The sequence below is a fragment of the Carassius auratus genome, unplaced genomic scaffold (genome assembly GCF_003368295.1).
Source record: "Carassius auratus strain Wakin unplaced genomic scaffold, ASM336829v1 scaf_tig00215076, whole genome shotgun sequence".
Lineage (NCBI taxonomy): Eukaryota > Metazoa > Chordata > Actinopteri > Cypriniformes > Cyprinidae > Carassius > Carassius auratus.
In genome coordinates this window covers 180100-205123 of record NW_020527925.1, presented here as the reverse complement: position 1 = coordinate 205123, position 25024 = coordinate 180100, and the positions used below count along the sequence as shown (strand labels likewise).

The 25024-nt window shown below is 35.8% G+C and overlaps 1 protein-coding gene across 1 annotated transcript in view; it reads left to right on the top strand.

The window, feature by feature from the left end:
* LOC113093566 (xenotropic and polytropic retrovirus receptor 1 homolog) overlaps positions 1-23992 on the top strand; it is a 66799-nt gene extending 42807 nt beyond the window's left edge. Inside the window, exons 3-15 of the mRNA XM_026259254.1 lie at positions 4575-4676; positions 7425-7645; positions 8321-8470; positions 8661-8744; positions 9706-9787; positions 9959-10146; positions 10746-10925; positions 13306-13474; positions 14266-14460; positions 21616-21782; positions 22085-22224; positions 22539-22760; positions 23780-23992. Of these exons, the coding sequence (XP_026115039.1) occupies positions 4575-4676; positions 7425-7645; positions 8321-8470; positions 8661-8744; positions 9706-9787; positions 9959-10146; positions 10746-10925; positions 13306-13474; positions 14266-14460; positions 21616-21782; positions 22085-22224; positions 22539-22760; positions 23780-23837 (1958 nt within the window). The 3' untranslated portion in view covers positions 23838-23992. The remainder of the gene's footprint in view (positions 1-4574; positions 4677-7424; positions 7646-8320; positions 8471-8660; positions 8745-9705; positions 9788-9958; positions 10147-10745; positions 10926-13305; positions 13475-14265; positions 14461-21615; positions 21783-22084; positions 22225-22538; positions 22761-23779) is intronic.
* Positions 23993-25024: the final 1032 nt, after the last annotated feature.

Sequence of the window (25024 nt, the reverse complement as noted above, 5' to 3'; positions counted from 1 at the left end):
ACTAACCTTTGAAATGTTAAAATATTTTCAGCCTTGGATTCTTCCATTCATTTTTTTTTAAACCCTTTTAAGATGCATCTATTGTATTTTTGTCTATAGTAATTTTTTTATTTCAAGTTTCAAACCAGAACAATCTTTAATACTATTATGTGTAAATAACGCTCACTTAACTGTATAATTAAACATCCCAGTTTAAAAAAAAAAATCTGCCTTTAAAATTGAAAGAATTATAGATTTGATATTTATTGTGATAATTATGAATATTGACTGATATAATAAAATTGTGCTAATATTTTAGGCCTTGTCTTAGTTAAACTAAGTACATCAGCTATATCACTAGTACATTAGTACATCATTCTTTATTCATTTATTAGCATGTAATATTTAATAAAATACAACTGTTGTCATAAATTTTAATATATTTACTTTTAAGTTAGATAATGACTGGTGACTGATTAGACATTTTATGCCTTACATATTATCATTGATTAATTTACATTTTGATTAACAAAATTTCAATTATAATGCAGTTTTAATTTCAAATGTTTCATTTTTTATTTTTAAGTATATTTAGTTTATTTTCTGTATATATTAAGTGAACAACCACCCAAATCTCTTACTTTGGCTAAATCTAGAAGTGAACAAGAACAAGCATAAACTTGCTAAAAGTATCTTGTCAGAATGACATGTTCAGCTGAATATTTCATTGTGTCATTTTTGTGAACCGACTTAGTAGCAGTGTCATGTCTCTGACCTGCTCAGATTTCATACCCTATCATCCATTTCACATCCCATCTGTGTCATCCACCCCTCTTCCTAATGCATTCCCCCGGTCTGGATGCTGCCGGGAACCCCCTCCCAACCTCCCCCACCCCTACAGAAACAAAGATTTGCACTCTCACTATGCTGAACAGCTCTCTGTTGAATGAATTTAGGCTGAGACCTCTGAAGAGCTTCTCCCTCATGCTTACTTGACTTTTATATAGTACACATTATTTACACAGACACTGCTCTGGGTGTGCCAGACTCGTTAACGTGCATTGCTAATCATCTCCCAACTCTAGAAGTTTCCTGATTGGTTGGGCTAATTGTGGCTTGAGGGACGAGAGCGCTGGTGGAGAGACCGGGCCGGCTTCGAGGGTTTTCCTTCATCTCAGAGGATCTGGTTGAACCCAAGGGGGCAGGGGGGGTGAACGGATGGTTGCAAGAGGCTTTTATGTGCTGCGTTTCATGTTTTCACTTTGTGTCTCTTTCCCAGCATGCATCATTCCTGCTTAACTGGTTTTGCCGCTCGGCTATCCTCCTGCAATCCCACCCACACACTTCAGCCTCTTAATAGAATGTGCCAACGAGAGCGAATAATCACCCTTTCTAATTTACTCAGGATGATGGGTCCTGGTAAAAACCTCCAACAACAGAGCGTTTCCCGTGCCTCTTTATTGCTGCCAGGCGTACAGTTTAATTCAACTGCGATGATTGAGATCTCCGTGTAGAGGGAAGATAAGGGTATGGGACCCATGTTTGCTGCGGCACGACAATGCAAACAACAAGACAAGGGTGATAAACTGAGGCAGTTAAATGGATTGTAAAATGAGCGGCCATACAGCTGTCGCTTGAGGAATCTCTGCTCGCGACCAGTAACCCTCTAATGAGAGATGATATCGCTCACTCTGGGCAATACAAGCAATGCTCTCTCCGTCTATGCTGGAAAGTCATGTGCATGCTAAATTGAAATTACAATCTTGCATTGTAATCCTACTGGGAAAGAATATAACAAATCTTTTTATCTTTTTATTCCGAAAGTCTAGACAGATCCTCTTCCTGCAGGGCTTTTTTTGGGTAAAACAATGCACAGTTTGATCCCCTGAACCATGGGCACAGTCAGGTCTGATAAAATCTAGGCACCCAGAGGGGAAATGTTATATTCATGTGAGCTTGTGAGGAAAAGAGATAGAGAGAGAGAAATAACCCCAGATAAGCAAAAGAGTGTAAGTTGCAGCTTTATAAGATCGCTCTGCAGGATTTATGCGCAGGATTTAACAGATAGCAAGCTCCTTAGTCAGGAAAAGTGTGCTGATGTCAGGGCTCTGTACTTCACTTTCTGAATTAAAACACTGACAGTCACTGAGTTTTATGCCTGAGACCAATCAGATTGAAAAGTAAACAATATTAAAACTGGACAAATATGATACAGCATAGTATTTTTTTCTGGGTATCAGTCTGAGATTTAACTCTGTAAAGACTGGCATTTTAATTTATATACAGTATATATGTATATATAAACTTTAGCCAATTTAAATAACATTTTGGGTTGCACTTTATTTTACAGTACGTGTACTAACATGTACTTATAGTGTACTAACAGTGTATTTATCTAAGAAAGTTCTGGTAACACAAGGTAACTACATGCGGTAGGTTCAGGGTTAGTACCTAGTTATTACATAGTTATTGTAATTACTATAATAAGTACATAGTATGTACATGAGGAACAGGACTGTAAAATAAAGTGCTACCACATTTTGTCATATTCGAAATATCAGTATTTCAATGTTTTTGCCGTATGAATAATAATGCACTAACTGTAGCTTCATTCCAATAAGTGTTTATCTTGAAATGTTAATAATATTTAAAAAAAATAAATTAACAAAATCTGTAAAGATTCACAGCAAAAAGCACATAATGGCATTTTCATGAAACAGTGTGCCTTATAAGGTTGACATTTGTGTTCTTGATAAAGCGTGGCTCTAGGATGCCAAGGTAGTGGTTTTGATTTCCTTTGACACTGAAACACACACTGCACCTTTATTGTGTTTGTATGCATACAAAAACACGAGAATTGAAATACACATCATAACTAGTCTGTGTTTTGATCTGGTCTCTTCCTCTTCTTTTTTCATTTCTCTCTAAAATGAGTATCTTGCTGAAGTTATGTTTCTTTGTGTCCGGGTCATGACAGAGCCATAAAGCCATTGTAAGGCTAAATCTAGGGCTCTCTTGGTGAACAGCAGGAAGACATCACTTAAGACATTACCCATTACCCTCTGTTACCTTGACAATACAGACATAATGAGAATACATGTTTTTTCTAGTGGCAAGCTGTACTATTTGTTTCAATTTTCGTGTCATATGTTGTTAAAAGTGACATGAAATTGTATTTACGAGTAATTTCATGTATGTAATGTAACATATTTGTGGCAAAGAAAATTCAGTGGAAAATGAATCTTTATCCATATGGATTTGATTGGTGTGTGGATGTTATATGATAAGGCCTACACAGCCTTCGTATTATCGGCAAAAAAGACAAATAGATAAGGAACATGCATTAAGATAAAAAAAATAATATAATAGATTTATGTAGCTAAACAATAAATAAATCTGATTTATCATGAACACTGCAGATATGGTGCATTTAAATGATCTGTTCATTTAGTCGTATGTGGGCTGAATCTCATTTCGGGGAACAGGTGTCCATGGATGTAGAGAATTACTCTTTCTCTGTTCGCTATAAATCACACAGAGAGAGGGAAAGGGGTCAGAGGTCATCCTGGGTCATTATGTCTCTCGCTTTGTTGTCAATATGTAGATTCTTCAAAAGTAATCCTGTATGTTCATAAAAAAAAACCTTTGAAAAAGTATTGCACATAATCAATTATTTGAGCTCCATTTGTTAATGTTGTTACAAATGAAGTTTTTGATCACAAAATGTAATCTGGAAGCTAGAGATATTTTAAGTTCAGTGTTCTTATGGAAATAAAATTAACAGTATATAATATTTTCTCATTTTTGTATATGTAATGCTTTGTTGGGCCACGGTGTCAATTTCAATTATAGTCTTTTTTTCAACAAACCATACTGATGGATTTAATCCACTGAACTGATGTAACTATTAGGGATTCAACAATACAGCCAGCACATGGTTCAATGCATACCTCGAAAAAAAATGTTGTCATGGATTTTTCAGTAAATTTCTGATTGCTTGGCACATCAGTGTGTTAAAATGAGAATTAATTATCTGAATGATTCAGTATTATATTGAGAATTGTGACATCCCTAGTAATCCTAGAACCCACAGACATGTTTGTTGATGAATGTGACTTTTCTAGTTTTTTATGCTAAGGCAATATTTAATGCATAGTCTGTATAATCTTAAATAGATGCAAGCAGTTATATCTGATTAGTGTCTTGTAATAGATGCTAAAAGCTTTTACCTGACTCTGGCTTATTTATAGAGAGAGAACTTTGACAGCCAAATCCCTCAGGCATTTTTCCCTGGGGTGGTTCTAGCTTGTATGGCACCCTGGGCGAACCACCCCTTACATAAAAAAGAAAAAACTAAAAAACCTACAATACAGAAAATACACAAAAATGGAGTGATGCCTTTACGTACACACACACGTAATGTTGTGACAATTGTAATTGCTTTTTTGGCTTTGAAGCATCAGTATAAAATGGGGAGGCTGTGAATGTTGATGTGGGTTTTAGGACGTATAACTCTCTAATCTGAGCTCATTAGTGCCCACTGCTGAATATGGAAATGAACACAGATTTACATCTTTGTGTTTTGTCTCTTTCAGTCACAGATGAAGACACTGTCAAACGGTACTATGCCAAGTTTGAGGAGAAGTTCTTTCAGACATGTGAAAAGGAGCTCTCCAAGATCAACACATTCTATTCAGGTATTGTTATGTCTTAATAAAAAATAAAAATAATAAAATAAAACATTTACTGGCTCCAAAACTGTGTATATAATATAAACTTACATCTTCCCACAAAAATAAAGTGCATACATCCTCAATCAGTCTTATAATAACTTTTTGGAGGATTACAGGATAGTTTTAATGATCATTAATAGTTAACTTTTAATAATCCTAACTGTATGGCTACGATTGCATTTTTTTGTAACTCATAAACAGCACAAGTGGAAGCAGCCTGAACTGCAGTGGCCAGCTAAATGCCGTTAAGGGATTCCCTGTGCATGAGGTCTAAGTGTACTGCACTATTTGGGTACATGATGTAATATGAAATGCCTGCCATAGTCATTTTGACATGCGTCAAGGTGAATGGACTATGTTTGGACTGATAATGTATGCACACTGCAACATAATCTGTGTTGTTGAGTTGACTTCAGGGCAGCAGGAATGTCTGAGCTCTACTGCCTCTTGTGGCTGGTTAGGGGATGGCATAATAAATAAGTATTTGAAGCATGAGCTTAATGCTTTGTTTGCATATTGATTCATTGTTAGCATGCATCATGAATGAAAATATAACATTAGCTAATTCTCCTTCTAAATCAAAATCTCAGAATGAGCTGAGACAGATTGATCCGCATTCATTCTGAAACAAAGAAGCTGATGTATATTAATAATTTAACATGAAATTAAAGCATTTATTCTGCTTGTAATATAGGTTTAGTCTTTTTATACTCCAGTTGCCACAAAAAATCATGCGCTGCCTCATTGCTGCAGGTTGTACAGACAGACCAAAATAAACTCTAATCGAGTTGTCCAGCCAAAAAAAGCTGGCAAGTCCATTAAGCTGGAAAAATCTCTGACCCCATACTTTAATTTTTCCCTTGTGGAAAAACACATGGATCTTTTTTCCACAAACACAAAATAAGTTTAATTTGCTCAGAAACAGTGTTAGAAATACTAATTCAATTATTCAACTCTGCAGATAATTTTGTCCATGTATACACAGGCCATTTTAAATTAAAAATTAAATTAAAAATTAAATGTATGCATTTACCAGACGCTTTTATCCAAAGCAACTGCATTTAGACTATCAATTTTTACCTATCACGTGTTCCCGGGGAATCGAACCCCCAACCTTGCGCTTGCTCTACGAATTGAGCTACAGGATCACTACAGTTTGTAGTGAAATACAATGCGTTATCATATATAATGCCCTTTAGAATTGAAATCTTTATTAGGATCGCAGATGCTGTTAGTGCACTATAGCTAATTCTGTCTAGTTGACCCAGACTGTGTTTTATGGCTGAGACCCCTGCCTCCCCCCAGAGTGGTCCTGAATTAACAACATGCACTCTTTGTCCCAGTGGAGGAGATCTGTTAAGCTCATCAATTCTTAGCACCATCTTAGCCACGTTCAGCCTGAAGATGTACAGTCGGACTATTATAGTTGACTTAACACTGTATTTACTTTACATGAAAGAAAACAAGCTTGTGCGGTCTATTATATATGATGATGATGATGTTGTTGTTGTTGTTGTTGTTGTTTTTTTAAGGTCACATCATTGTTCACAGCCAATGTTTGTCTGGACTCTATTAAACTGGTGTCCTGTCATCTTATTTTTATTTTTTTTTTTTGTATTTACATTATTAATGCTGTCTAAACTTTTTTTTCCCTGTGCTGTTTGTTTGCAAATTCTTCTTGTCATCTTTTTAAACTCGTCAGCTAGATACTTTTTCTTTTTCTTTTTCTTTTTTTCTTTTTTTTTTTTTTTTTTTTACATATTTGTTGTATATGCCACTTGTTTTTAAATGTTTTTCACTTATTTATTTATTCTTAATATTTATACATTTATTCCTGTTTTGGAGTTACCTGAAACCATTTAACAAATGTATAATAAATACTATTATCAAAATTATTCCTATGAAATAATAGTATATAATATATAAATATATTGGATTAATATACAATAAAAATAAAAAGCAATACATTTCTAAGCATTATGAATATAAATATATAATAATTTAACATTTATATAAATATTACAAAATGTATATAATTGTATTCATTATATTGTATTCATACATTTTGTAAATTCATTAAAAAAAAATTTTAGCATTTTTTTTTATTTTTTGTTTACTTCAGTAAAATATTGGAAGTGCAATTAGACTGCCCTGAAAAAGACACATTAGTAGAGAAAATTGGATGATCAGTGCCTTGGGAACAAATTGTGGCAGTTCTCCAGTTCTGCTCAGTCCCTTACTGAGGGTTATCACCTATAAGCTAGCAGGACTCCCAGTATTTACTTGTCTGCTGAACATATTATCCTGTTTCCTTCCTCTGAAAGTGAGATGGGTGAGCGGGGTCCTGTTCACTGAACTGCGCTGGGACGCAGGCCAGCGTGGATAATGCTGTCTGAGATATCCCCCTTACAGGAAGAGGCTCATCTCTAACAGGAAATCTGTCTGCTTTACTTTCCAGTTGATGGGTAGAATGAGGGATTTATTTGTCATGCAAAATGGATTCTGTTGCATTTTACTGCAGGGTTGTAAGCCAAGCAGGCTTTATGTCTCTCAGTAGATGCAGTCAAATAGTATTTAATACATTTAAGATATTCTTTTTCTGTCCTGGTGTACAACCAGGCCTTTTGTTTTCCATGTTCTCTCAAAGGCCATAAATCAAATAAAACGATAACTTAATTATTAATATTGTCTGCTCTTTTCGGATCTTCACAGAGAAACTGGCTGAGGCACAGCGCCGATTTGCAACTTTGCAGAATGAGCTGCAGACGTCTCTGGATGCCCAGCGGGAGAGCAATGCTCCAGGGCTGCGCAGTCACCGCAAAACGGTGTTTCCTTTGTCCAACAAAGAGCGCAACAAACATCGCAACATCAAAGACCTGCAGCTGGCCTTCAGCGAGTTCTACCTCAGCCTCATCCTCCTGCAAAACTACCAGGTCTGATATTTTGTTGTTGTTGTTGTTGTTTGTCTCCCGTTGTGAATGTTGTCCTGACTCCCTCTTGGGTTTCTTGACCTTTCCAAACCCAAAGCTCAACATATGCTGGTCATCCGCAATGCTGATCTTTTTAACTGGATTCTAATTAATCTTATCTTCACTTTACAAACATTACATTTTTTCCCTTATTATTCTCTTTCTAGCAGTCAAAAGTTTGGATACAGTTAGATTGAAATTATCTTTAAAAATGTATTTAAATTGTTTAATAAAAAATACACTTGTATTACTACTTAATTAATTATTAGCCTGCCATCAGCTCATGAATCTGATCTGAGTGTTGGGAAACCCTGATCTTAATGTGATATGAGATATGTTTCATAGTCAGTATATTACATTTACCATTGGATGAGTGTCCATTAAACATGTGAACTGCTTTAACAAGGATGCACCACATGTCCAGAGTGCACAGATTGGGAATATATTTTATTGCATGAATTTATTTCTAAAACATCTTATTATTTTATTCCCATTACTCTAAATAGCAATAACAGGGAATGAGCAGCTGTGTCGCAACATAAAGAAGTACAGAATTTCTCTTTCCTGTTTTAGAAGAAGGACAAAAATTCTTAATTTAACATCTTAATTTGATATTCCATTTTCCCTAATCACATACAGAATCTGAACTTCACTGGATTCCGTAAGATTCTGAAGAAACATGACAAGATTCTGGACACACAGCGTGGCGCTGATTGGCGTGTGGCTCACGTGGAGGTGGCTCCATTCTACACCTGCAAGAAGATCACACAGCTCATCTCTGAGACCGAGGTAGACTGCCTGGCTCCACGTCTGGACTTCTGGATTCCTGCTCATGTATCATGATGTGATTGTATTGGTGTTAGTGTAAACTCCCATTGATGCTGAAAATGATAACGAGCACATTAGAATGAAGTGGAATTCAGGGCAGAAATGACTAAACTAAAGAATGGTGTTTGACATTTGACCCTTGTGTGCCCAGGCTCTGGTGACCACAGAGTTGGAAGGAGGTGACCGTCAGAAGGCCATGAAGAGGCTGAGAGTTCCACCTCTTGGAGCAGCACAGGTGAGAAAGAAACTCGGATAGTACACGGAGACACGCACACACACATGCACGCAGCAGTTGTAACGTTATGCTCATCCACCTGGTGTCTGAGAGCCCATTTTAATAGCTTAACATTGAACTTTTAAAAATGAAAATTGAACTTGATCAATTCTTCAGCCATCCATGAAAGATGTTCTTCTCTTTAGGGTTTCAGGATTTGATGGGTCTCGGGAACATGTAATACATTTTCACATGCTAAGATTCTGATTCTGACCGTTTTTCTTTCTTTTTTTTATACCTATTAAAATTTTTTAAGGAAAAATAAGAGTTTAATTTTCTTATTTAATTTACTCTGGGAGAGTAAAATCTGCTTCAAAAGAACATGAAGGTTAAGTGTCTGTATTAAATATTTAATTCAAATGTATTATTGATAGAATCAAAGGTATTTTATATACCAAAATCAATGAAGTGCACATAGTAAATTCTTTGATTATTTTAGGGATAAAAACAAAATACTAAAGCTAATCCCACATGGAAAGCAAAAAATATACTAGGCGAAAAATACCATAATAGCAAACACCCGCATGAAAATCATGTCAAAAATATCTGCAGTGTCTTTTCATGCATTACTTTTAGTTCTCAGTTTTACCTTTAATGGAGAGAATGCATGTGTTCTCTGTCCTTTGCCTAACATAAATGTAAATATGGTTTGCTGTAGAAAAAATACTTATTTGAGTTGAAGCCATCTGCTAGCTAATTGTTCTAAGTAAATATAGTGACAGAACTTAAAAAGGTTAAGTTGCAATGACTTGGGGAATAACAATTGGTGTTTGGGGAATAAAAATTGCCCAAGTGCAAATGCTAATGCAAAACCAGTTTTTCAGTGTAGGTGTATATTGTAATAAAAAAGCTACTTTGAGGTGCACTCCTTGCTTCAGAATAAGCCCAGCAGTGATTTCAATGTGCTTTTTCTCAACCTCAGCCTGCACCTGCCTGGACCACCTTTCGTGTGGGACTGTATTGTGGGGTCTTCATTGTCCTGGCTGTCGCCTTTGTTCTTATTGGTACTGTTTTTACCTTTTTACGCATCCATATGCATCTTGTTACATAGATTTTATCCAGTGTATAAATTCCAGCACTTCTGATAATCTACGACACACTTGTGTTAGAGCAGTGCAGTAATTTATATAAACCTTGTTGATAATCCAACTATGCGACTGATTCTTCCCTCTCAGGTGCTTTTTTCATTCGTAATCAGAACATCTGGCCACTGGTGCGCATCTACCGAGGCGGTTTCCTGTTGATTCAGTTTCTCTTCCTCTTGGGGATTAATACTTATGGCTGGAGGCAGGCTGGTGTCAATCATGTGCTGATCTTTGAGCTGAACCCTCGAAACAATCTTTCACATCAACATCTGTTTGAGGTGAGACATGTCACGTAGAAGGAAGCTTTACAGGAAGCTTGTATATACACTGCCTTTCAAAAGTTTGGGTCCTGTTAGATTTTATGTCTTTGAAAGAAGTGCTTGAAAAGGCTGCATTTAGTTTACATAATCCAGTATAAAACACTTTTCAAACACTTTTCAAATAACTGTTTTCTATTTTAATATATATTAAATCATTTCTGTGATGCAAAACTGAATATTTAACAGCCATCACTCAGAAAATCCTTCAGAAATCCTTCAGAAATCATTATAATATGATGATATGGTGCTCAATAAAACTTTCTATCTATTATCAATGTTAAAAGCTTAATATAAAACTGATATATTTATTTTCAGGATTCTTTGATGAATAGAAAGTTGAAAAGATTTGAAACGTTATAAATTCCTTGACTCTCTTTTTTATCTTTTTATTGCATCCTTGCTAAAAAAAACTTTAATTTCTTTTTAAAAGATCTTTCTCACCCAAACCTTTTAGAGTTAGCCTATAGGTATAAGGTCATTGTATTCAGACAGATAAAATAATGGGAAAGGAAGAAGAATAATGCTTCTGCATGTTCTGTGCTTTTGTCTTGCTGTAGATCGCAGGGTTTTTGGGGGTGTTGTGGTGTCTCAGCATCCTATCCTGTCTGTTTGCGGACTACACTTGGCTCCCTATGCAGGCAAACCCCCTCATCCTCTACGGCTTCATGGTGCTGTTCCTCATCAACCCCTTCAAAACTGCCTACTACAAATCCCGTTTCTGGCTTATCAAACTTTTGGTGAGAGACAAAACCATTCAGTTTTATAAACACAGAGCTTCCATAGCTGCAAAAAAATTATGAAAAATAGTAAAAAAAAAAGTGTTTTTTTTGTTACGCCAACATTATATGAGTGACACAGGCTATTACATGCTGTTAATTGGATCCATGCAGATATGCAACCCATTATATTAATACATTAAAACATCTATTTTTTTTAATGATCCAATCAGTTCCAGATGGATTTAAAAAGTCCCATTTTTTTCTCATTAAATATCCTGTTTAACTTAGAAATGTATCAAATTACAAGTAAAGTGGGTTATAAACTGCATTTGCAATCCTCATATCCTGTTTTGATTAAGAGAATAAAATTATCATGTTTTCCCTGGAATCCCTCTTATAGCAAAGCCACCTGTTCAGACACATTTATAACAAATTCAGTTAAATTAGCCTAGAGCTAATTAGCTCATTTCAGTGCACAAACAGCTTCACCCATTTCGTCTTCTCTGCCTATTTCTATTTGTTTTATTATGTTTGTGAAATAAGTCTCTTATGCTCACCAAAGATGCATTTATCCGATCCAAAAAAAATAAGATATTGTGGAATATTATTACGATTTGAAATAATGTAATAAAATAGTGTAATTTATTTCTGAGATGGCAAAGCATATTTTTTGATTTGGCACTCCAGAAACATTTCTTATTATTATCAGTGTTGAAAACAGGTGTGCTACTTAATTTTTGTTTTGAATCAAGGAAATAGAAAGTTCTATATAACAGCATTTATTTTAAATATAGATGCTTTGTGACTTCATAAATGTTTTTGCTGCCAAGTAGTTTTATCAGTTTAATGATCCTTGCTGAGTAAAATATTAATTTCTTTCAAAAAATATATTACCGACAACAAACTGTGTGTACAGAGTGTTTCAGTGAGGTCTGTGTGCGTACATGAGTGATTATGTATGTGTCTTTGTGTGAGGCACAGGGCAGTGAGGTGAGGGAAAATAGATTGTAGCTCTATCTCTGCGGATGTGAAGACTGTGCCTGTGCAATCATTATTAGGATGGAGCCATCAGCAGCTGCCAGCCTCTGTCTCATTGCCCTCCCCACATCTAATTGACCTAGACTGGAGCCTTAGTCCTTGTAGCACACGCAGACACACACACACTTCCTGTAGATTAAAACCAACACTTACTGATGGCCAAACAGTGGGTGGCTTTCTTCCCAGAGCTCAAACATGCTGTCAAACTCAAGCTGTGCATCGCACATGTAGCTGTAACACTGAAATGTACCTCACATTCAGACCTTATGTCTAAAACCATTTTTGTGGAACGCTTTCACCTGTTTCATAAGGTAATAATAACTGATCAGAGTTTGTGTGGGGGGGAATCGATATTCACTGGCATTTGAGCCTCAAGAGTATGATGGCATAGATCGGTGTAGTGCAAAACTATGTTGCTGGGAAATGTCAGCGGTGGCCTGAAGGCTGAGAGAGGTACAATTTCATTACATAGGGTGGAATGGTTGAGCCACGGGAAAATATGTGGGGAAAAAACAATGTGACTCAAGGGCAACAAAGGTAACTCGCCTAAATGAGCATGTAGCCTATGTGTATAGTATGTAATTGTATCTTATATATTATTTTATTTCATTTATTTATAAAAATATATATATTTTTAATTTTTCTTCACATCATTTATTTAACTCGTTAATTTTTTTGTCTAATTGGGTATTCTATTTACAGCTCGTATTTTGCATATAAAAAGTAAATCTTTGTCATCAAACTTTTTTTATTTGTTACAGATATTAACTTACGTTTAAATTTTTCAGCCTTTTAATATTTCAGTTATTAATTTTATAAATAATATTTTCTGCATTTCAAGGCTGCTGGTGCAGTTTACCCTGAATAAACTTGATTTAATAAGTCATGATCTTTATCCAAATAACTTACTTCAACATGGCAGGAAACCTATTTTAAAAAGGTTTTTAGAATTAAAAATGGTTATTACTTTATTTATGTGCATCTCTCAATCACAGGCAGCTGTGTATGAGTTCATTAAGTCATGTAACAAACATGATTCACAGTTTGCTAGATTCATGTTGAAACACATCTAACCCCATCATTACACAGTGAAAGCTAGTTTATTGGTTAGGAGCTGATAATAATAATAATAAAAACCCCACTGAGCTGTCTTTAGCCAGCTGAGTTCTCCTAAAGATCTTCACTCGCTGTCTCAGAGTTCACTCTGCCTCAGGATTGTGCTGTTATACATACATCACCTCATTTTGAGAGAAAAAAAGCACTTGCAATGAATTCTGCTGTTTATTATTGTCCTCAATGATTACCCTAAGCACTGTGTACAGTATAAATATTTAAGCTATCATAATTTCTCTGTTTGTAGTTGCGTGTGTTCACCGCCCCGTTCCACCGAGTGGAGTTTGCAGACTTCTGGCTGGCAGATCAACTCAATTCCCTGGTCATTGTGCTCTCAGATCTGGAGTATCTGGTCTGTTACTACAGCATGGAGCTGCAGTGGGGAGATCGCAGCGGCTTACTGCCCTCCATATATGGTAATCGATTCAGAATGATGCCATCCTGAAATGTAATCATTCAAGTTTTGACTGACTGAGCCATTCATGGTGAACCATCCCAATTTCAACATTAGATGTAATGGTAGCTGAATGGCTGGTTGTGATTAATGGCCAGTTGCTCTTGCACATGAATTACGATTGCAGACAGTGTCAACACAGATAGGAGTTCTGTAGGTTCAGTGGATTTTATCATGTGAAATGGACCAGGAAATTCAGAGCATCTGCGGCTGTCTAATATAGAATATAGGAATAAAGAAAATAGGAGAATACTGAGAAATAAGAGGAGTAAGAGAAAGTGAGCATCAGGACTCAACACTGTTCATTCTAAAATATTTTGTTTTAATTATTAGTAGTAATTGTATTAGTATTATTTAATTTAAATGTAATTATCAATAAAATATCTATGTCACAGTTTTAAATTCACAAACCCATCTGCTGGAAAATGATAGCATATTACTCATTACTGATTTATTTGTTAAAAAGTGACAGAAACTTGCAATTTTTACTACATTTGTAATTTGTGCGTATTGCATATTTTGTATATATGTCAAATATATTCCAGTTTATCAAAACTAAATGCTAAATTTCAAGACAAAAATCCTTATTGTTGATCCCTGAATTATTATATAATCATCATTAAATTGATAGAAATACCTATATAAAAAAAATGTTTTTCTGCTGGGATATGTTTGAACATTACTGGATTGCAATATTATAGTATGCTCTTGGAAATTAAAATGTGCATTCATAATTGTATCCTCCTAAATAAGGCGATGAACGGTGTAACAGCTACTCTTATGGAATTCGGGCCATCATCCACTGTCTGCCTGCCTGGATGCGGTTTGTTCAATGTCTGCGACGTTACCGGGACACCAGGAGAGCCTTCCCTCACCTGGTGAACGCTGGGAAATACTCCACCACCTTCTTCGTGGTCACGTTTGCAGCCCTTTACAGAACTCATAAAGGTACAGACAAACACACTGCAGTTAATTACAAACATGATCATGTGACCAGAACGTTCATTATAGTTAGCTTGACAAACAGAACAGGATGAAGGCTTGTGCCAAGTTTGCTGAATGTAGTTTAAAAGCTCTAGAAGTTTCATCTTGATGGCATCTGGGTAAAAACTTGTGGTATACTATTTATTTATGTTTTCATTGTTGTATGAATACATTGTATTTTTTGCTGTTTTGTGGAATTTACTGTTGTCATCTTACATTGATTCAAGTGAAAAATGTTCTTTACAAAGAGCACCTGTGTGCCATTGTTTGCCTACAGATACAAATGAATAGGCAACAGAAGCATGTTTTGAGAAAAGCAGAGATGACCCTGAGCCTGTCCTTGTCTGTTAGAGTCATGGTTTATATAGCAACATAAACAAGAAGCATCTAAGTTAGAGATACATTGCATAAAGGCATTAAGAGTTTTGTAAGAAACAGGTTGGAATTACATTTATGCATTTAAAAAATAGTGGCCTGCTTTATAAAAACTAATTTGTCTCCAAGCAGCAGATTTAGCATTCAGTCACATTAATTATCCTACATTCGGTTCATATGAGCTCTTAAAGCGTTTAAAAGCATGCCATTAAGATTCCAGACACATCCCTTGTCTCTATCTACAATTAACGTCTGATTATTCTGCCACTGAAATCCATCTGAAGTGCAAAGACTGCTGCTCAAACGTGTCTCTCTGTCTGTCTCACGCTCTCTTATCAAACAGTCGGCCTCCATGCCTTCCCGTATCTCTTCAGAAAGACAACTTCAGCCCAAATCAATCTCAAAGCACTCGGCTAAGCCGTTTCATCCATTTCATTATTTATATTCACTGTGCACACACGGCCATTTCTGGTTATTTCCCTTAAATGTCAGTGTTTAAATATCAAGCATGGGTGCACTTTGCTTAAGTTTTCAGTGTGTATTAGATATATCTCTGTATCAGTGAAATATATGATGTCTGGACCATAGCCCATAGCGTCTGCCTCATGTGACTAAAACAGGCCGTATTCAACCCAACATGGCATCCTTGCCACTCATTTGATGCATTCATTAGGATCCACTCTAGACGTTCCTGGCAGAGAGCCCATTTAATATATGAATGCATCTGAAATCACCTCCATCATTTGTGCCCTGATTGAAACTGATGTTCACTCTAGTAAGCTGCCCAGATAAATGAGTCTGTTAATTCGATTTATTTTAGTTTTCATGTAAACTAATCCCAAAGGAATGCAATATGTCTGAGCATAATTAATGTTTAAATTAACATTAGTCATGAGCCAAACCGGTGTGAGATTGAGATCAGTGGTAGACATGAAAAGCATTAATGTGTCCCTGTGTGTAGTGTGGCTTAAAGGGTTAGTTCACCCAGATAGCAAATTTATGTAATTAATAACTAACCCTCATGTTGTTTCAAACCCGTAAGACCTCCATTTATCTTTGGAACACATTTCATAAGATATTTTAGATTTAGTCCGAGAGCTCTCAGTCCCTCCATTGAAACGGTGTGTATGGTATACTGTCCATGTCCAGAAAGGCAACATTCACAAGTCAAGAACCGGTTGCATCGGTTTTCGGATCACCAGTAGTTCTTTCGAACAGTTCGATTCAATAAACCGGTTGAAGAAAACTGTTCACCGCTTCTTTTGCGCTCCACGTAATGGCGTCATTTGCGATGATTGCCCTTGATTCAAGCCTTCGGTTTACCCGCGCTCGTAACACTAGCACAGAATCAGTTCAGAATCAATCAATAAAAGAATCAGTTCGGTTCAGGTGCTCTGTGTGTCGGTCTGCTTCACGCTGAATCACACATGCGCAGTATCATCAGCTCCTCGATTCTTCTTATGTGGTCTTGGCTCGGTGTTCATCTTCAGTTCTCTCTTCACAGCAGTTCAGTCAGTGTACTGTTTGAGTAAATGAATTACTCCAGGATACTGGTTTGTTTGAACTCAGAGGGAGTGTCAGCCACATTAAAAAAGTTAACAGCTTAAATCATTTGTGGATTAATGCGTATTAGAGATGTGGACCGTTTAAAACGTTTCAGTTCGATTTGGTGAACTGAATGATTCGTTCGTGAACCGCATATCTAGACTGCTTTGGTTTGAACTCTCTCACACAACAGACACGGAAGAGAAGACAATAATGAATAAAGTTGTCGTTTTTACTCTTTTTGGACCAAAATGTTTTTTCGATGCTTCAAAAAATTCCAACGGACCCTCTGATGTCACATGGACTACTTTGATGATGTTTTTCTTTCCTTTCTGGACATGGACAGTATACCATACACACAGCTTCAATGGAGGGACTGAGAGCTCTCGGACTAAATTTAAAATATCTTAAACTGTTTTCCAAAGATAAACGGAGGTCTTACGGGTTTGAAACAACATGAGAGTAAGTTATTAATTACATAATTTTGCTATGTGGATGAACTAACCCTTTAATGGTGAAAATCCGGATTTGCTACTCAAAGATTGTGGATACAGTCCCAATGATTTATAAGTCTTTCTGGATTTTCCCTAGCATCATGTCTGCAAGATTTGCATTGTGCTTTTTTCTCTTTTTGTCCGTTCTTTTGTCAATAACCCCATTACACCTGCTTTCATGTTTTTAGCGCTGTATTTCATTGTAGAAGTGATTGCAGAAATGGTTGTGGGTCGATATCCTCAAAGATTTCATTTAAACTTTAATGAGAAATGTCGATCTGAGCTTAAGCACAGCTGAAGAACTCAATGACATCCAACAAAACGGAGCAAAATGCAAACAGAAGATGCTATGTGAACACTAAAAAAAATGGTTAAAGGAGAGAGAAAATATGAAGTGAGAGAGCAGAAAAGAAAAGCGGAAATGAACTATCCAGAGGAGCTTGAGCTGTAATTGCCTGCCTGTGGCGAGACAGAACAGTGGGAGTGTATTTCTAAAATAATGATGAAGCTTTGAACTACTGAAGTATGGTTGGATTTATTTTTTACTCTCTCTGTGTAAGACCTGGATCTTTGATCAAGTATTTACCTGCTCTGATGGTGGTTACATGTGGACCACATGTACCCAGGAATATGCGCCAGATGGAGTATGCAGCAATGATTGACTATGTAGTCAAATATCACAGCTTGATTTTAAACATCACTACTGTAATGTCTTAACCCCCACCATGTGCATAAATACACATCTTAGTACAGATTAATCAGTTAACATACGTGGTCAGTATTGGTTTGGAATTCTATTTTTCCATACCTGGGATTTAATTTCAGTGATGCTCATTTCTATTCAATTCATTTGTTTATAAAATTTTTCTTTTGTCATGTAGCCATCATGTGGTCAGGTGCAGAGAGTGACCATTCTATTTCCCATTCTGTACTCTATTACCAAAGACAACAAAATGCTGTCAACTTTGAAAGAAAGAAATGTCTCCTGTGTCCAAGGACTCGGAGGGATGTTGAGATAGATTTGTGGTCCTGTGGGAAATGGGTTTGGGTCATCATGGTTGATGTTTACATAAATCTGCCACTGTGTTAATGAGATTAAATCAAAGTTCAGTGTGACCAGACCAGTGGCGGGAAACCGATGTGGTTTTTTTAATGGCCGATGATGGTGCTGATACAAGTGCTGTATTTACATTCAGTTCAATATAATGATGATATCTGACAAATGAGAGAGGATATCTGGAACAATATTTACTTAAAATTCACTGATTCATTGAATATAGAAATGTTTATTACCAGTTGACAAGGATGTTATTGGTTAATGGTGAATGCTGTTATGCTCAAATTGACCAAAATCTGAATATCCATCAGATATATCTTATTGCAAGCAAAAATATAATGGGCCAATGTACTTTAATGTATATTAATTTTCAAAATTGTGGTGTCTGTAAGATAGTTGTTTTTAAAAGAAGTCTTATGCTCACAATGGCTACATCACAAAACCATAATAATTGAAATATTGCATTTAAAAATAACTTTTATTTATTAACATTTATTTAAAATAGAAATGTATTTTTCATAGTATTTTATATATTCTACTCATATTAATCAAGGTTTAATGCACCCAAAAATGTTTTTAGAGTTTCATGGTCATTTTCCAACCTCCGTCTGGCCTGTGTGAATAGATTAGACTTGTATTGCTCTCTTATGGGGTATACATCTGGATTTTCGGCTAGTCTAGGGAAACCATATTCAACATGGGCATTCGTAGCTCAGGGCTGAAATAGGATGGACAGGGCTATTATGTGTTCTGGCAAAAACATGTCCTCCTCTGGTTTCCTGGCGCCTGAATGGCAATGTGTGAAAGGCTTTATTAAGACTGATGGGCCTGTTCCAGATTCAGCCCCGTCTGCTGTCTGAGGCCTAAGAAATTTAACCATTCACTGACCTGAGATCTGCACTGTTCCACTATCTGATAAATGTCTCACCCCCTATTAACTTACACTGATGCTCTAATATTGTACTTCAGGATGACTCTTTCTCTTATGTTTCAGTTCTTCATAGTTATTTTTTTTTTGTACTTTATTGCCCTTGTGCAAAATGGGTATATTTTGCCATGGTTCCATAAATGTTCTCCCATGCCTAGTCATCAATATTAGCTGCTAATTGCTTTCCCATTCAGCTTTCATCCTCTGTCTTTTACCAGATTATACAGCTACTTTAGGGTTATTTATGTTTAAGGTTTGTAATATTGGTAATATTGGTCTGAGTTGCAGCAAAAATAGTTGCTGATCAAATTAGATGTAGTTCTTTTTATACTTGTTTATAATGATATATACGCTTAACACCAGAGGTGGGTAGAGTACCCAAAAACTTTACTCAAGTAAAAGTAAAAGTAATTCTAGAAATATTTACTCAAGTAAAAGTAAAAGTACTAGTCTCGAATAGTTACTTGAGTAAGAGTAAAAGAGTATCGGATAAAAAATCTACTCAAGTAGTTAGTTACTTTGGGTCATATATACAGAGCCTATTTTTATTTAGATATATAGATAAATGTACATAATGTATGTGTGCGTGTGTAAATGTATATATTTCATCAGCCTTTACTCCAATTTATTATAAAACCCTGTCTGTTTACTTAAGTAACATATATAGGTTTCATGCCATAACATATTTTTAATACGACTGACTTTATATTAAATGTGAATTTAACATTGAAAGTTAATGTGATATAAATATTGCTACTAATCTTTCATTGTTCAGAAAGAGAGCAAATAACATTTACATTATTAAAGATCATTTTCACTGACAGTCTAGATTTCAATCACTCTCAGAAACTCCCATTAAAATCACTGAAACTGTTAACACTGTGAAATCAATATCTAATTATAGATTCGTACATACATCTGCACTTTGTTGTTTGTGACGAGAGAATTCGCCAGAAAGAGGTGTCAGTGAGCGAGTGAAGGAAGCACCGGCATTTCAGCGATGACTCATCGGAACACCTCCGATTGGCCTGATTGCATTCAAAAGAACCGTGAGTGATTGGTTATAATGCGCAACGCTGTAAAAACGCGTCTGTCTCTGGCTCAGCGCCAGCAAGCGATCACAGATCTGAATTTAACAGCTGATGATATGACTTGCTGACTCGCACCGGTGTGATTGTATTAAAATTAATAAAATCTTAATCGGCTATTTTTTGTCTTTTGGAAGCTGTTTCGTTCATCTAATAAGGAGCTCCATCGCAAGCAAATAATGGCCTTTGCAGATTTGCTTTCAATTCAGTGCAGTTCCATATCCACGTTTTCAACGCTGCTGATATTCTTAAACGTTACAACTCTGAGTGAACCGCTTCAGACGCTCAGCGCGTTGCTTCAGGGAACTGAACGACTCCTTCAAACTGATTCATGAACAAATTCACTCTTTGCCAATTGGTTTGATCAAGCCTTTGAACAGAATTGACTCAAAAGAATGAATCATTAGCGAATGGGCATCGCTCATTGTCCAGAGAAAAGTAGACGGCGCGTTTGGAATAAACTGAACCATTTACAACATTTATTGCATTAAGATAAAGTAACGAGAGGAGCGTCGCCCACAGTAACGAAGTAAAAGTACAGATTTTTCCCAAAAAATGTACTCAAGTAAGAGTATAAAGTACCCATTTTTAAATATACTCCGAAAAGTATTAGTTACCCCGAAAAATTACTCAAGTAAATGTAACGAAGTAAATGTAACTCGTTACTACCCACCTCTGCTTAACACACACATACATATATATATATATATACACACACACACATACACACACACATAAACAAATTAGGAGTAAGAATATAAAGAACTGTATGCAGTCTATTAATTTTGGGGAGCAGTAATGTAAAAATAGCTGAATATACACTGTTGTTCAAAAGGTGTGTAAGACTATTTGATGTTTTCGAAAGGTAGTCTTATACTCATAGTCTTAAGGTTCAATTTATGTCATCAAAAATGTACCATAACCACAATATATATCATCATACGGTCCAGACCAAGCTGCATGTATGTGATCAAAACTGCAGTTTAAAAGAACTGTTTTCTATTAAGAACTATTTTATTCCTGTGATGGCAAAGCTGAATTTTCAGCATCATAATTCCAGTCTTCAGTTTCACGTGATCTTTCAGAAATCATTCTAATATGCTGATTTCAGTTTGCATGAAAAATCTTGTATTATCAACAAAGAAAATTGTTGTGTTGCTTTTGCTTAATATTTTTTGTGGAAACTGTGATCATTTTTTTTGCAGGAACCCTTTGAAAAATAGAAAGTTCATAAAAATTATTTTTTTTTTAATTTTTATAATTCTCAAAAGATTTTTGATTAGTTAAATGCATCCTTGCTGAATAAAAGTGTTTATTTCTTTCCAAAAATTTTCTCCAAAAGTGAACTCTTCACTAGATTTCAATTAATATACATTTTGTATTGTTCTTGTAACTTTAAATAACTAAAAGCATTTTAGTCATAGTACCATTGTTTTTAATAATATAAAAACATGAATATATGACATGGTATTTTGACATTGAATGACTTTTCAGTGAATAACCAAATATACAATGGCACTGGTTGTGCTGCAAACAGCAGTCTTGTATTAGTGTAGTGTAGCTGGATGGATGGTAAATAGTCTCCCTCTAGTGGATGTAATGGTAATATCAAGTTCACTTTCTCTGTTCCAGACCAGAAACATGCCGATGCTGAGGTGTTTTTCTACATGCTGATCCTGTCTTCAGTCGTCAGTTCACTCTACACCCTGATCTGGGACCTAAAGATGGACTGGGGTCTTTTTGATCGCAATGCAGGCGAGAATATCTTCTTGAGAGAGGAGATTGTTTACCCACATAAAGTAAGATATGGCAGAAAATAACATACAATCTTAAAGCACCATATTGACTGTCAAACCTATAATATATAGCACAGTGTTGTAGGTTCAAACCTTCCAAGGAGCCAAGCCAAATAATCCTGCTAATCAGTTGGTTTGCTTCTCTTACGATGGTTTAGTTGGTGCACAAAACCATTTGGAGACCAGCAAACCAGCTTGGGTTGTTTTAAGATGTTCTCATTTTCTAGCATGGATAATGTAACAGTCAGCAGGGATATTTATCTGTTGCCTCCAGTTCTCATAATGACATTTCTTGTTTCTTTTAGGCCTACTACTACTGTGCCATTATAGAAGATGTGATCCTGCGCTTCGCCTGGACACTGCAGATCTCTCTGACTTCCATGACTGCCATTCCTTCCATCGAGGACATCGTGGTTACCATTTTAGCTCCTCTGGAAGTGTTTAGGTGAGATGCTTTTTCATTAGCTCAATCCCTTTCAGCTAAAATATTCACTCGAAGTAACCCCTGAGATTTTAAGTTTCTATTTCAATAATTTAACAACACATTCACATTGTCAGTTCTCTAATGTTGGTTAATTCTCACATGACATGCAGATTAATAAAAGAACATATTACATTTTATTGTTGTTGTGTTTTTACATTTTTATGATTTAAGTAATGATGATCTTTTCTTGAACTCCCAAACCCCCTCCGGTTCCCTCACGAAGCCCATTTCTCTCCTAATCCTTTCTCTTTCTTTGAATTGTTTTCTCCCTCTAGACGTTTTGTGTGGAACTTCTTCCGTCTTGAGAATGAGCACTTGAATAACTGCGGTGAGTTCCGAGCGGTGCGGGACATCTCAGTGGCTCCTCTAAACGCTGATGACCAGACGCTGCTGGAGCAGATGATGGACCAGGACGATGGAGTCCGGAACAGGCAGGGCAAAAGGAGCTGGAAACGGAGCTACAGCCTGTCCTTACGACGACCACTGCTATCCTCACAGTATGAGATTTTATAGTTTTTATTTTGTATTTTTTTATTTTATATTGTATTAATCATACACATTTCATAGAGTTATAAGTAGGCAACTTCGTTTGGTACACCTATAAAAAATTTTAATGCATTAAAATTACTAGTAAGACTTAATGGTAATTACAACATTTCAAATGTTATAAATAAAAAAGCTAACTCAAAAATATTATTTAAAGGGATAATTCATCCAAAAATGAATATTACCCCATGATTTACTTACCCTCATGCCATCCTGGGTGTATATGACTTTCTTATTTCAGACAAATACAATCAGAGTTATAATAAAAAATATCCTGGCTTTTCCCTGTTTTGTAATGGCAGTGAATGGGGGTCGAGATTTTGAAGCCCAAAAAAGCACATCCATCAATCATATAGAGTTTACACTTTGTCCTACATCATCCGCTGGAATGCCACATGGATGTACTTTTTTGGACTTCAAACTCTCAACCCCTATTCACTGCCATTATAAAGAACCAGGATATTTTTTTATATAAAACTCTGATTGTATTCATCTCAAAGAAGAAAGTCATATACACCTGGGAAGGCTGGAGGATGAGTAAATCATGGGTAATTTTATTTTTTTAACTATCCCTTTAACATCAACAAACCAATTTAAATGCATTCGGTTACACAAAAAAACTACATTTAAGGGTTAGATTAGGGTAAGAATTTTTTATATTTTAATATTTTTTCAAATGCAACACTTTTATGGTGTAAATAACATCTACTATATAACAGCTACTACTGTATATAATTCTAATATGCTGCTTTGGTGATGAAAAAAGCATTATTTTATTATTACTAATGTTGAAAACAATTGTGCTGCTTCATATTTATGTGAAAACCAATGACCATTATCCGTTTTGTTTTTTGAAAGTTCAGATTCAAAATTTTTAAAAGAACAGCGTTTTTTGATTTTTGCAAAACAAAATTCTTACTGACTCCAAACATCTGAGGTCAGTAAGTGGCACTTTTTGTTTCTCTGACAGGTCTAAGAAGGATACTAAGGTGCTCATTGAGGATACGGACGATGAGGCCTTCAGCTGAACCCAGATGTCGCTGTCACGCCACCTGTCTCCGCTTTCTACTGGTTCCCCCCAGAGCTGCCTCAGCACACCTGATCCCAAACACACACAGATACACACATATTCACACACTCTCTCTTTTCAACACTCACAAAAGCATCCAAAGACAGAGTAGTTAACAGAGTTAGCACAAAAACAGCCGAGAGACATATCAGGACACAACAGTGACATCGTACAAACACTAACACACACATACAACAAAATATACACACACGCACGGAAAAGCCAAGTCTGGAATTTTCCTCAAGGTACTTTTTTATTAGACTTTTTCATTATGTTCCTCTATATTGATACTTTTTTGTACATTTGTTTAGGTTTTTGAATCTTTATTACTGCATATGACTGTTTACAAATTTAAAATAATAACTAGGAACTACAGGGAGGAGAGATCATAGGAAAGAAATATATAATATCGTACAACGCACTGACTCAAGTTGCACACTATAACTGTTATAACTGCAGCGCATTTAGAAATAACAACAGCTAGGTAGTTGATGTTTGTTATATTTTTTTAATTGTTTGGGGCGGGGGTGTTATTTTTTTTTTTTTTTGAGTTGTCATGACGTCAGAGTACGGCCCTGGTGGCACTTTTTGGAAATGCTTAATTTTTGTAATCCACAAAAAAACATCTTTAGAGTTGTATTGTTTCATCATATTTTATGCAAATATGTTGTTGTTGTTGTTTTACATGCATTGCTTTGATATCAAAGCTGTCATATTTTTGCCATGCATGATTTGTGTTAGAGAGATGTGTGTGTGTGTGTGTGTGTGTGTGACGCTAAATGCTTTGACGCAAAATGTTTATGCCCTGCTGTCCTCTGAGGATGTTAAGAATTATTACTTTCATTGATAATTTGACCAGTGAAACTACTATAAGTAAATCTGAAATTGCTGGTTAATATTTGAAATACCATTTGGGTAAAAAAAATAAAAAATAATCTGTCCTCTGAAAAGAGGTGATTCTGTGAACTATTTTAATTGAAATGATGCACTAAATTGAAAAGATTCAGGAATAATTGTCACCCAACCGCAAACTGAATGGAAGTGGACACATTTTAATTGAGCTAATGTGTTTCCTACATGGCTTTTTGTATCACTTATTAAGCATTGCCATAACCACTCTTAGCCAAAGAGGAAATGCGAACACTG